Source organism: Plectrocnemia conspersa, unplaced genomic scaffold (assembly GCF_051122295.1).
Source record: "Plectrocnemia conspersa isolate PC_06_02 unplaced genomic scaffold, ASM5112229v1 ptg000008l, whole genome shotgun sequence".
In the NCBI taxonomy this organism is placed as follows: domain Eukaryota; kingdom Metazoa; phylum Arthropoda; class Insecta; order Trichoptera; family Polycentropodidae; genus Plectrocnemia; species Plectrocnemia conspersa.
Window position 1 is genome coordinate 12,214,169 of NW_028277172.1, and position 14,205 is coordinate 12,228,373.

At 29.6% G+C, this 14,205-nt stretch overlaps 1 protein-coding gene across 1 annotated transcript in view; it reads right to left on the minus strand.

Annotated features, from left to right (window-relative positions):
• Positions 1 to 14,205, minus strand: part of LOC148233025 (neural cell adhesion molecule 1-like) — a 602,564-nt gene that overhangs the window by 15,397 nt on the left and 572,962 nt on the right. Inside the window, exon 15 of the mRNA XM_088190284.1 lies at positions 1,427 to 1,717. Within this exon, the coding sequence (XP_088046410.1) occupies positions 1,427 to 1,717 (291 nt within the window). The remainder of the gene's footprint in view (positions 1 to 1,426; positions 1,718 to 14,205) is intronic.

Sequence of the window (14,205 nt, forward strand, 5' to 3'; positions counted from 1 at the left end):
GCAATGTGGGTCAATTATTTTCGAATAATAAAAATAAGCACTGGAACATTGCCAAACACAATTGACATCGAAATCGTTTAGATGCTCTTAAAAAAATACGATTCAATTGTATCATCGATGTTTGGCGATAGAAGTATTTATTAGTTCATGTGATATATTTATTAATCTCTTCTGGCAGAGTATGTATTTATGTTATTGTTATACAAAGCCATGCATGAGTCTACAAGTCTTTGTAATGCTACTTTGATATACTGTTATCGTATTTGCTAATAATTTATAAATAGTAACAGCAAAGACAGTAAAGTCAGACTAGAGCTTAAAATTGTTCAAATTCTAAATGAAAAATAATATTAATCAATTATTGAATTTTTTTACTAAGAACCGGAATATAATAAAATTGTTTATGTATGTACAAATTTATCTAATGTATGTGTCCAAGTCGGTTGTTGGTAATTTATTGTCTTAAGTGGTCGAGGCGAAATTGAGTTAAACTACGAGCTGGTCTGTCTCTGATCTATCCTAATTAGATATCAAAATTAAAGTTTCACCTTATAATCTAATGTCTTAATTTGGTAATAAAGCTTTTATTTTTATATTAGAAGGGGGTTCTTTTCTTGCTTTAAATTACCAGTTAAATTTTAGAAAAAAATAATATATGTAAAAATAATATTTAAACATACAATACGTGCCAGAAATAACTCAACATTTTAATTTACTGTTATTAATTGTATTATAAAAGCAACTGTACTACTTGTATTTTCGACTTTTTCAAGCTAAACTAATATGACACGAGTAAGTAAGTGACCTAATATTTTTTTCAGTCTCTTTAAAAATAGTTCTATGTGGCGAATACTATTTTTCCTCTCAGACATATATTTAATCGTTGATTGTTAAATTTATTTTAACTAAACTTTTAAGCACACTAGTTAAAATACGTATACTACTTAAAACTCGATATATTTCAAATTAAAATAGTTTGCTATAGTTATATAAAGTGCTTAGTTGAAAGTAACAAACTTGATCTATGCTTTCCTTCAACACAAAGTAAATGCACCGTTTAAGATAAAACGCAGCAAAGCTTCACCAAGTCGTTACCCGTGCCGTGATTAAATTTTCAACACTCAATGAATTTCGACTCGTTTTGTGAACATATATAATGAAATTTCCTTTTAGATTAAAATATATCAAAGGCTAAGCGGGCGAGCTGATTATTATGAGAACTCCTTGTTAACTCTATTAGTGCAGTCTTAACAGCGCGGTATTTAGTGAAGCTTAGATTTTAATTAATATTGTTTATAATTTAGTTTGTAGTTTGCAGATAAGCTACCAAAGAGGTCTGTTCATTAAAAGCTCGAGCTTTTAACATAGAGAGAGGAATATTTTACTGTCATTTCTTAATTCATTGTATAATATTATTAATTCTCACCTGATCTGGGGTTAAGAATATCCGGCTGTCGGTCTCTCTCGGCCGTGGGTTTTAAGGTGTAGGCTACAACGTATCGTTGCTCTCCTGTGTTGATCTCCAAGAGAGAGTTTGGAGGTCTGGATTGATTTGACGGAGCTGGTGGTTTAGATTGTGGTGCTCCTGTCGGTGATCTTTGAGATCTTCTACATGCTGCTCTAGCTGCTGCTGCCAAGATGGCACCGCAGAGCACCAAGGCACCAGCTCCTCCTATTGCCCATCCAACTGGTACTCCTCCCAAACTACCACCACCATCTGTAACAAAGAAAAAAGAATTGTGAATACTTTAGATATCAAACTGTAAAAAATGGATTTTAAAAATAACTTCTCAGAGTTTGCCATTATTTTTTATATAAAATATGTAAAGGAATTTATAATAATTTTAATATTTATTTTAAACTAAGTATTAGTATAGAGGTTATTAAATTGATTTTTTGAAATAGAAAAGGTAAACTTATTAGTAGTAGAAATTACTGAAAATTTAGCTTTTTTTTTAGGTATGAGTAGTATCTCGAGCGTCTACTGATGTAATATTTGTTTTATAGAATTTATAGTTTTTACAGCTTGACGCATAGTTATAAGTTATAAATCGGTGGGTAAGATTACAATATAAAAATTAAATAATCTGAAAAAAATGTGCTGATCGTAAATATATCAGATTTCTTCTCAAATTTTGTGAAAAAATAAATAAAATAAAAAAAATCGTGAAAATATAAATAAAAAACCGATTGAGATTGCTTAGTGTTTATTTTAAGCGCATTTTTAATATTTATTAGGCCCACCCTTATTTTTAATAACAATAGAGTAAACATTTTCTCTAAAGCTGAACTTTATAGATAGTTAAAGTAAGAAATCTAAAAATCTTATCTTGTATAATAATCATAAAGATTGTAACCAGCGTGTAGGTTTATATACTTGCCAATAATATTGAATAGTTGTTTAATTTAATTTAAATGTTAATGAATTTTTCTATTTATAACTATTCTAATAGCCTCTTGTTACAAATATGGCATACAGTTATTGTTCTACATATGGTTTCTTAGATATGTCTTATATGGACGTTGCTCTTTAGGAGTAAATACTGTGACACTGATAAAGTATTAGAGGTCAAGCATCACGGTCAGTTATAAGGACAAGTCTGTTTATAGCGGAATGAGTATTACTAGCAGACTGCTCAACTAATTAAATGCCAATAAGAGTCAATAATTATCTCATAGCTACAATGACACTAGATCACGCAGTGAACGCGGAAGACATGCTTTGCCAAATAATCAAACGTTACAGCTCTTCTCAACCTTTGAAAGAGTTACGACCATTTCTCGTTCGCAATTTTGCGGATTTTACTCCGATATATCCGGGAAAAAGTGTCGTAAAAAATTGCGAGGTCTGTTTAAAGCGAAGGGTTACGACGTCGTATAGGATTTTTGCTTCACCATATGTAAGAGGTTTATGTATTATATGATATAAGAATGAAGTATTGCGATATGCTAAAATATTTTCAGCATATTATATACACATTTACTTAATTATAGTTGTGGATGTATAAACATGTATAATCAAGTAAAAAAAATGTTAGATAATACGAAGAGATTTTGTTATGCGCTGTATGCCATCAAGTGGTCATTATGTTAAAACCGTATTACTTTAGGTCCAAATCGTTCATTCGCTCAAAAAGTCGTTCGGCATCTTACGGTAGCGTAAACCATTGATTGGTTCGGTCCAATGACCCTTCCAGTACATAAAGTGCACCAAACAGTAAATTTCAGTGAATATATCCTGTGAATGTTTTTATTAAATGACGTGTGAATTTTTAACATCTTAGATTACGATTCTTTTGGTCTTTCCCCCTCATAAATATATGACTATTGATATGTAAAATAAATATTATATGCTTAGTTTTTCTATAATAGGTATTTTATAAAGCAATATTTAATTGCAGTCAATTTTATTTTTTGATAAATTTTAGTAAAATTTAATATAATTAATTTGCTTCTTCGAATATATATTTATAATGCTAGCTATATAACATTATATACATTACAAACATTGAAAGATGAGTCATAGTAACATGGTTATATTTTTGAATTTTTTATATATTATACAATCTTGACCATTATAATGGGACACCCGTTAAAATGATGTGTAACTCTTTACAAGTGAATAGTCTGACCGAAATATTTTAGCAGGTAGTTTTAACCGCAATTATGAGAACTATATAAAGAAATTTGTCGTTTTTAATTGCTCACATGGGTTTAAATTTTTTTGTCGTTTTTATTTATTAATTTATTGTGAATATTATGTAAACATTTAAAAAATGTCAAAAAACGCGAATTAAGTGAAGCTAAAAAAACGAATATAATTTTATTGCATTTGCATATTGCTTATTATTGACTGAATATGTCGAAAATTAGTAAATGTGCTATACAAAATGATACAAATCAAAGTCAAAAACTGGATGAAAACGAAAGATAACTGTCCAGGGAGATCGAATCTTGGTTCGTGAGTCCTTTAAAATTGTCTGAAATCGTCTTCAATGCTGGCTGCTGAAGCTTTTGCAAGCGGATGGCCATTCATTTATTCGCGGACGGTGAGAAGAAGGATCAACGATGTAAAACTCAGAGGTTGTAAAGCCCGACACAAACCGTGGCTTTCAGAAATAAGTAAAACTCAAGAGTAAGAGTGGGTCTGAAAATAGAGGTCCGAGATTGGACATCTGAAGATTGGGTGAAAGTCATTTAGTTCGATAAAGTTGGTAAATATAAAAAAATATATTAAGAGCTTAATTTATTCAAAAATCATACTTTTTTAAGCATATTTTAAAAGTTTTGGGGACTTCTGGTTTAGTACACGTACGTTGAAGAGTTGTAGAAGACTATATAGCTGATTGCGTAGTACCCAAAGTCAAATATTGTGGCGGAAGCGTTATTGTATGGAGTTGCATGACAACAACAGGGGTAGATAACCTGTACACTTGCGAGGCTAGTGTGAATAATAACACTTATATTTCAATGTTGTATCTATTTTAATAGATTCCTACACAAAAATATTTTCAACCACAGATCACGCTAACATTCGATTCCAACAGGACAAAACTCCGTGCCATAAAATGCAGGGGTTGAGAGTGGCTTTTAGAATGGCTTGCATACTCACTAGACCTATGGAGAATTTATTGGCAAAATTAAAAGGAATGGTTGTCCAATACAATTGCAAATTCAAAATTAAGCTGCGAGAAAAATTGCAGATAGAATAGATAAAATTATTTCCAAAAAGGATTGTAGCTGTAATTAATGCTAAGGGTGAGTCTACTTGATATTAAAGTAAAATAAAGTAAACACTGTAAACAACCTCGATCGTTTTTTTATTTATATTTTTATTTATAATTCATTTATTGGGGTGCCCCACTATTATGACCAAGCCCGTATATAATTTTTTGGCTATAAAATAACTATAAAAGAAATCAGATTTTTTTAAGAACACGTCTTTGTCATTAGCTTATTTAGTAACGTATATATTATTTTTGGTATAATCATTTTTACGACTACCTGTGTTATGATATGTGTATTATTTAACTGGTTTATTGATCAAGTTTTATAATGAATATGTAAATTTATCTTATATTATTAGTAACCGTAGTGTAATGTATCACACACGTAGTTTAATGTATCGCTAAAAATGTATTTGGATATGATTTAACTAAAAAATATAATTATATTTATACTAGTAAAAATATACTTTAAATCCGAATTATTTAAAAGCTAATATAATATTTATTTTTAAAATAAAAAAGATCAAGATATCTTTGACAAAGTTACTGGTAAGGGTGTGTATCCATTTTTTAATATCGGGGCTTTGGCTCCATTGTCGGACGAAACAGGGGCGTCTAATATTTCACGCGTATCGAAACGAGAGGAGTATGTAATAAAATGGTAATGACAAGGCTGGGGTCCCGGGAAAAAGTGCGCTTCTTTATTGGATAAACTAAACATTACCAGTGTCGTAAAGTGAATTTGCATGATATGAGACACAAAGTACTAATAAAGTTTATATTGGCGCGCGAGCTAGCGACGAAGATCAATATAAATGTAAATAATTATACATGTCAAATATTCTAAAGGCTCTGATATATTTTTGATATTTTTGTAGATTAAATTATAAACTAAAACATATTAAAAATGAAGCAATAGCTTATTTTAAACAACTTAAAAACTGTTTTTATTTGTAATACTAGAAAAATTAATGAAATTTAGATTCAAGAGATTGTGTTAGTTGCAGCACGTTCATATTTCTTTAATTGGCAACATAATGGACAAAAAGTAATCAGTCAACCTTATTCTCAATTTAAAATTGAGAGTTTTATTATGCTGCAAGTAAAAAAAAAATGTGCGATAAAAAACGGTTGACATATACGATTGATTCAATATCAAAATCACAACAATTTAACATTAAGTTGTAATTTAACAAGCAGATCCTATACAAATATATGTGTTAGAAAAGTAAAATCTTTGAAAAAAACTTCTATTTATTTTTATCTTTAATTGGATATAAATAAGTAATATATGTGAAACATTATTATTCGTAAGCACGTAGTTATGATAACAACGCAATTTTCTTCACAAAGGGGAGATAAATGTCTACGAAAACAAGTAGTTTTCGAAATATAAATTTCTATATCCATTTACATTCTTTTGTTTTCGCAGTTTGTGTACAAGGATCAGTTCTTTAGTGCAGAAATATGAATTTATACCAACCGCGGCAAGCAGAAGAAAAAAAATAAACGATACGATTGCTATTTCAGATTGGAGTTGCTGTATTTTTTGCAGAACATAGAATGTGTGTATACGTTAAGGTTTCGCGAATATACGATTACATGGAGTGTCTGATATAAAAATGAATATAAACTAGATGTAAATGTATCTGAGTATTTCTACATTAAAATACAAAGTTAGACTAATACTAGAGCAAAAATTTCAACTTGAAATTTATTCAGTATATACTGATTCAGTATAACATAGTAATATATAACTCGACTTGTCTTTATTCAATGTGCAGAATTAATAGATACAATATTAGCGATTTTTGATATACTACAATCACAAAAAAAATCGTGTTATGATGCATTTTAACGATTAATATGACGAATAATATTATTTTAACTTATCTAAAGCTGAATTATTGATTATAATTTCACTATATAAATATATTTTTTTGTGAAATCATTACAAAAATATGCTCAGTATTTTTTTTTAATAATTTATTTCAATAATATTTATTTATTAAAATTATGACCATAGTGACCTGTCAGGTTAACCTATTGCGTCACGACTGCCAAAAGTATAAAATATATTACAATTTTAAAATATATACAAATATATACATATATGCTTATGCATACATACAAATTCATATACGCACACACACACACACATATACACATATGAGTAAAACATGAAAACAAGATAAAATAAGAGATACAAATCACCTCAACAAGTGTACATTGTCTCACATGAATTGGACCAAAACCACATATGTGCACAAGAAAATGTCAATATCTCTATGCACAGTATTGAGCAGACGAACGGCCCCTGCCAGAGAAGAATTGGCAAGTGCTCCAGCTCTAGACTTTACAGGCAAGAACAGTGGACGCGACCGAAAACTATAACCACCTTCCGGAGCCCACATTTGGAGCTGCTTGAGCACCGATGGGTTGTCTAAGAAGCCTTTGAGCAATTTCCAGAAGTGTTTAATTATATAAAAAATTCTGCGAGTTGAGAAAAAAATGTATAAAGCACTGAGAAACCAGAACGGATTCCTCAAGTATAAATACCAAAGGAATTTATGCTGTACTTTTTCCAGCTTTAATTCATTACATTGACTCATTACGCCTGGAAGTTTCTAGTATGCTGCGGACTAGGGCATCATAAAGAGTGCGCAATACTAAAGTATTATATAAAACCAAGCATTTTTAATGATCTGCTATCTCTGCAATGTGCTAGATAAATTTCCAACGTTCTTCGAAAGTCACACCTAAATCCTTACTAAAAAAAGACCTGTTTAGAATATATCCGTCGAAATGGTAAAAATATTTTGACGACCTTGAACATTAAATTGTGTGACATTTCTTTACACTGAAAGGCTATTGGTTTTAGAGAGCCCACTTCCATAAAAAATTAGGATCCTCTTGCAGGTCGAGAGAATCCGAAAGCGACTGCACTTTTTTAAAAATTTCAAGTCATTTGCATATAATAAAACATTTAAATGATGCATTGCTGTTTCTATGTCATTATTGAACAATAGAAACAGCAATGGACCCAAGCTGGATCCATGAGGTATTCCAGTAGAGGTCTTATATCGTTCAGAAAAAGAGTTTTTATACTTGACGAACTGATATCTATTGGTCAAGTAATTTGAGAATAGCTTTATAAGACTTAGAAATTTTTTCACAAGTTAAGTATGATTAACTTTATCGAATGCATTTTCAAAATCTGTGTATATGACGTCAACTTGTACGTCAGAGTCCAATGACCTTGATATTAATATAGTGTTACTATTGTCGTTATTTTTTGTTAGCACATATAATTGTAGCGACTATATAATCATTTTTAAGCTATGCACGTGTAAATCAAACGAAATTTTAAATGGTTTAATATTGTTGGAATAGTTAGGGCATAAATTGATATTGATAGGTTGGTTTAATAATTTTAACTTTGTGGAAAATAATTAATTTAAAGTGTAACATAAGATATATTGTCTTAATCACTAAACAGAATCATAATAATACATATAATGAAAAAAGCCGAAATAAGAATAAGTTATAGCGGAAGAAATACATTTTCATGTGACATCCTGTATGTATGTACATCTGTCTCTATATTGCATTATCTATAATATATACGCGACATATACATATAACGCGATTCCGGGAAAGTTAATACGGGAGAGTGGCAGGAATGAGAGAAGACGGAAGGGACTCGGGAGGCTCAGGGCGAAAACGAAAAGGGAAACACGATGATTTGATAAATTTCCCGATTATCCCGACACAGCTTTTGCGGCGTGGCAGCATTTCGATTCGAGTCTTGTTTTGTTCTGGGAGGTGGGGTTAGGGATCCGCGAAATTAATCTCGGACGTATCCTGCTCACTTCGCAGGGACTAATTCATAAGCTCAAAAGTCGAAACGTAACCGAATTAGCGGTTCAACTTGTCAAGCTTTTGTACCGGTTAACTGAATTAAAAGACGGATTTTCCTTAGGGATGTACAATATAAACACGTACATGTGTCAATAAGGCAGTATTGGTAACTATACAAATAAACATTTGTTACAATTTAAATATTATGTTTTATCTTGATAAAAGTTTATATCTATTATATAATATATGGACATAATCGACAGGAATATAAAAAACTGTGTAGCAATTTTACAATATAAAAATAATAATAATAATTTCAGTCACATGCTAAATTGCAAATTAAGTTGTATAGTAAGTTCCATATAAAGGCTTATTTAAAAATCATTTTAATTACATTTTATTAAAACTCAGATTAAAATTATTTCATAATATTATACAATATCTAAAAGCATAAAGTAGGTATTTAAGGCAAAATATATACATATGTATTATTGCTCAGATTTAATGGCTTTAATTTATATAACAGTATATTTTTATTTCCATTTGTGTTAATTTATATAAGTTTGCTTATAATGTTTTAAAATAAATTATTGCCGTCATTATAAATTTTTAAAACGTTTTAAAGAGGTTTCCCCGATAGAGAACGAACTCTAGTTACACCGTGGGCTTAATTGAAAATTTTCACTACGTAACCCTACTTTACATTTAATTAAAATTTTCCGTTAAGTCGTTACTCTTGTGTGATTAACAAAAATGATTAATGCTTTTTTCACTTACATTCTTAATATACATTAAACAATGTTTGTTTAAAATTACATTAAAAAATGCTTGCTTTAATTGTTTGTTCAACTCAAACGAAAGCATGACTAGCCAAGAAGACCTCGGAGGAATGGCTTCTTAGTCTATATTTATCCATAGAATTCCTTCGCCGCTTCGATAGTATTCAAAGAGTAAATATTTATAGAAATATAAAATATTTATAGGTTCTAAATGGAGTTATAAAGAGAGTCTTTGAAAGGAATATGCGCTTTAAGATAGGTATGTGTGGAAATTGATTTATTTTGAGAGTGCGCTTTGTTTTCGGACCACAGAGCACGCGTAGATTATTCTTTATGAATTTATAAAACTTTGTTTAAAATACGTTTTTTATGAAGCGTGTTATGGTTTTTGGTGAGCGTCTGGAGGAACAGAAATAGCTTCGGGGCGTTCTCCTACTCCGTCACATCGAATACAAAACAAACTGAACAAAGAGCTCTTTACATTGCAGATGGGCGACAAAATGGCGCTTGGTGAAAAATTCCACTCACCTCGGTGCAATATTCAGCTTAATTGTGCAAAGAGGAGTAGAACTTAGGGTTTTAGCGTTTTTATCACGACAAAGGTGATGCAGAATGGTGCAAACGATATTATATTTAATTAAAAACTTGATAATGAAGATGAGATATTTTTCATAAATTTTGTTAAAACTTGTGTACTATATGTGAATCTATAATCCACGACTTAATTTCTTTCTGTTTTGTGCCAGACATGTATGTTGAATGCTTTGCATTCAATTTCAATGCTTTGCTTATATAATTAAACTTTTATTCACACAGGTATAATTAAAGTTATATTTAATTGGTTTCTGAAGTTTTCGTGTATTTCGTGATTATCGATATAGTCTGTATTAGTTTCAAAGAATAGTTAAAAATAAAATGATCCTGTATAGATAAACTTAAAAAAATATGAAATTCAAATATATAGTTTACTATAATTATTTTACTCTTTTGCTCAGTTATTATTATTGCAGTAACCCACCTTTTAATGAATTTACTATTTATATGCATCTTATATATAATATAAATATTCTGGCTCCTAATTCTTTTTTTAATAAACTGACATACGTGTATATACTAGAATAACTATTTTATAATTTCACCTTGAAATTTTTAATCCATTTTAAGACTTTGTCCAATATATATTATATTATATTATATTATTGCTAATCTATTTAATTGATTTTTAATACTTTTAAAAAATCGGTATATTAAGAGATTTGTTAAACTCTTTCGGGCAACGATATTCGGTGCTTTCAAGAAGTCCGTTAAAATCATAGCTGCATACAGAGTAAGTAGTGATAAGCGGGGTATCGAAAATGTTAAATGAATTATGATTAAAATTAAATATAAATTAAAATAAAATTCAAAATCTTAGATATATAGTACTTTGTGAAACACATTTCAATCTATCACGTGCATTAAGCCAGTTGTGTCAGAGGTGAACTTTATTCGTGCTCGTGATTTTTATAAGAAATGAAAGGCAATAACCATATCCTGACTTGCTTTACCATACAGCGGTTTAATGTCTTAGTCATAGTAAAAATTAATTAAGATTTTTTAAGCTCAGAAGGGCGATTGAAATTTTTCTCAACAAAAAACTTAGCTGCAGATATATTTTTTAAAAAAAAAATTTAACTTAAAACTATAAAGTTAAACTGTGCTCATATAGAAAACTTCCTCATATGAAAATTTGTAAGAATTTACTTTTTTATCACTGAGTTTAAAATTTTTTTGATCTGCTAATATTGATACTGAATCTTTAATTAAAATCAATAATTCATTATTAGATTATAATCATTTGATATAACGATAAAATATTGTATAATAAATAATCCAGGACTTGAATATAATTATTATTACAATAGTGTGTGAAAAAAGGATTAATTTTAATATTATAAATTAATTACACAATAACTCAATTGCTCCAATCTATCCAATTACTGATATTATAAGGCTTTAGAGCACATCAATTATAATTAACCACACCATTCAGAATTTACAATAGATGATGAAATCTACATATGTATGTATGTATTAAATTTAATCATTATTAGGTGAATATTTAATTTAATTTATATAATATTATTAAGACTTTCCTAGTATAGCTATTATCTGATTTACGTTAAAAATATGTATATATTAATATATATTTAAAATATATATTATAATATAGTTTTTATATATTTATCATTACAAAGAAACTTGACAAAGGTTTAGATTTTCCGATTATTTTTATGTATAATTTTACCAATGTATGGAAAATTACAAAAGTGGCTCTCATTAATAAAGAGAGAGACGAATCCATGATATATAATTATAAACTGGTGTCGATTTTATGAGCACTAGTCAAAGTATTTAAAATCATAATTCACAAGTATGCTTCAAACCATATCGAAGGATACTTGATTAATCAACACTTTTTCATAGTATATCGATATCAGTAGCAATGAATCTGCTCTGTTTTTACATTTTTATGACAAAAATATCAATGTAGAAAAACAAATAGACGTCATTTAATTTTTTTTTGACAGTTGAATTGAGAGTGACCGTTGAGTAGGGTTGGACATTTTTATGCACATCGGCAAATTTTGTTTCGAGGATGCTCGGATAAGTTACGCACTTTAATAATTTCTTGGTGATTTGCATTCCGTACGATACGCTCGTTTGTTGTGTCCTCGAATATGGCTCATTTCAAGTAAAGCGAAGTACTCATTATTATTGGAGAGAATTCAAAGGAAAGTTCTGAGATATCTCTATAAGAAGGAGTGCGGACCGTATCCGTATTTGTATCCTAGTGCCTCTGATATGAGTGTTGGATACAATTCATTGGATTCTTGGCGTAACGTGACTCTATGAAGACATTTTTAAAGTTGCTAGGGGGCGGTGTCGAAAATTTTTCAATGCTTGGTGACTATCAGCTGCGAGCTTGAGAACGCTAACGTAAATGCATACACAAGTATTTTTAATTAAATTATGAATAATAAATTAGAAAGAGTGAAGATATATTACTTTCATTGAAGCGTTAAGAAGTCATCACATAACCGCAAATTTGAATAAAAAATACGAAAACATCTCATCCCCACTCTGTTTTTTTATATAAATATTTTAATAAATTGAATTATTCTATGGCCACGTATGAGCAGCCGAGCCGAAACGATAAAAGTGTCTGGCGAATTTTAAGCGCGGTTTTTGTCGAGAAATATGGCTTTAAAGCACAATGGCCGCGCTGAAGACGGTAGGGTAACTTGAGAAAAAGCTGTCGTTGGAATTCAGCGCGGAGTGGCTAAGCTTTCGTTTTGAATAGGCATTGCGTTTTTTGAATTTGAATGCGGATCGCACGAAATTTGTCGACGACGCGAGGTGGATAGAGATGTGCAAGAGTAACGGCGTCAGTTACAGGTTACAATTTATAACCACTCGCTGTTCGTGACGGGTAAATAATAATTTTTATGTGCAGTTTTGCTAGAGAGCATAGAACTTCAATTCTTCAGAGTGCTTGACTTCACGAGTCGTTTTCTTGAGTTTCTGTTGCAGTGTTTTATAAGTATTTTACATATGCATTAAAGTAACTATTTTATATGTATTATAAAGGTACTTAGATAGTTTTGCGATTTAAAAAATGACAAATTGATGAAGTTTCAAAATGAAAATTTTATTGATCACGATCATATATTGTATCCTACGAACTAAATCCGGAGCTTAATCTTAATATGCTTAAATTTTATTTAAGTAATTTTAATCCTAAGTAATGAGAAATTTTTCTGATTTTCATCAAAACTATTTTATACATCAACAGTTTGATGGATAAGAAGAGACAAAATACTAACTTGTTATAAGAAATGATTCAGCGAAACATTTCACATGCATATTTGGTAAAGGATATTTATCTCCTATATTATAGTATGACTTCTTAATCATTTTTTCGTGTTATTAACTAAGTTTATTTTCATTACATTAATCTTAGATTAAAATTACTATTTATTTGCCTAATTTCATCCTTGAACTACGTTAATAATATCCTTAAAATCAATCTTACGAACCTTAATATAGAATTAAGACCTGAGCTAAAAATAACGCAAGAAATGTGTTCGGATAACCAAGCATTAAAACTTTAATTTAGTTTTTTATTTATTATGTCGTTCGTAGTAACCGATTTTTTAAAAGTTAATTTAAACCTCCACCATTATTATCGTTTCATCGTTCTTTTAGATAAAATCCTAATGAAATATATAAATTAGTAATTTAAAAAAACACACAAAGGTCTCGCCCAAGTTAATATAGAAAAATGTATTTTTTAAAAAGCAATTCACAATATATAAATTTAATATTTAATATCTGGTTATATACCAGATTGGGTAGTGATTATAATGTATTATTTATCTTTCGGGTTTTGAGGCCGAAGAGATGTGAAGTTGCAGCTAAATAGACGCTGAAAAAGCTTGTTACTGTTTATTTTATGAATATTTATATAAATAACTACATATATACAATAGAAAAATGTAAATAACTGTCATGCAGTAGAGTTTGAAGTCTTCGCTGGCGTGTCAAGTTATATTATTGTCGGTTGTGACTTCTAAATTTCAGCAAATTTTGCAGGTGGTTGTAACCTTCACAAGTCATTTAGAAGTAAAGGTCAATGTCTGATATGTTATATAGATATACTAGTGAATTTTTTATTGTATTATAAACCATTCATAAACCATTGCGTTAAAATGGAGCAATATAAATCAACAACTACTATGTAGTGAGACAACAGACTGAAACCATTAATAGTGAATATATGTCACTATCATTAACCT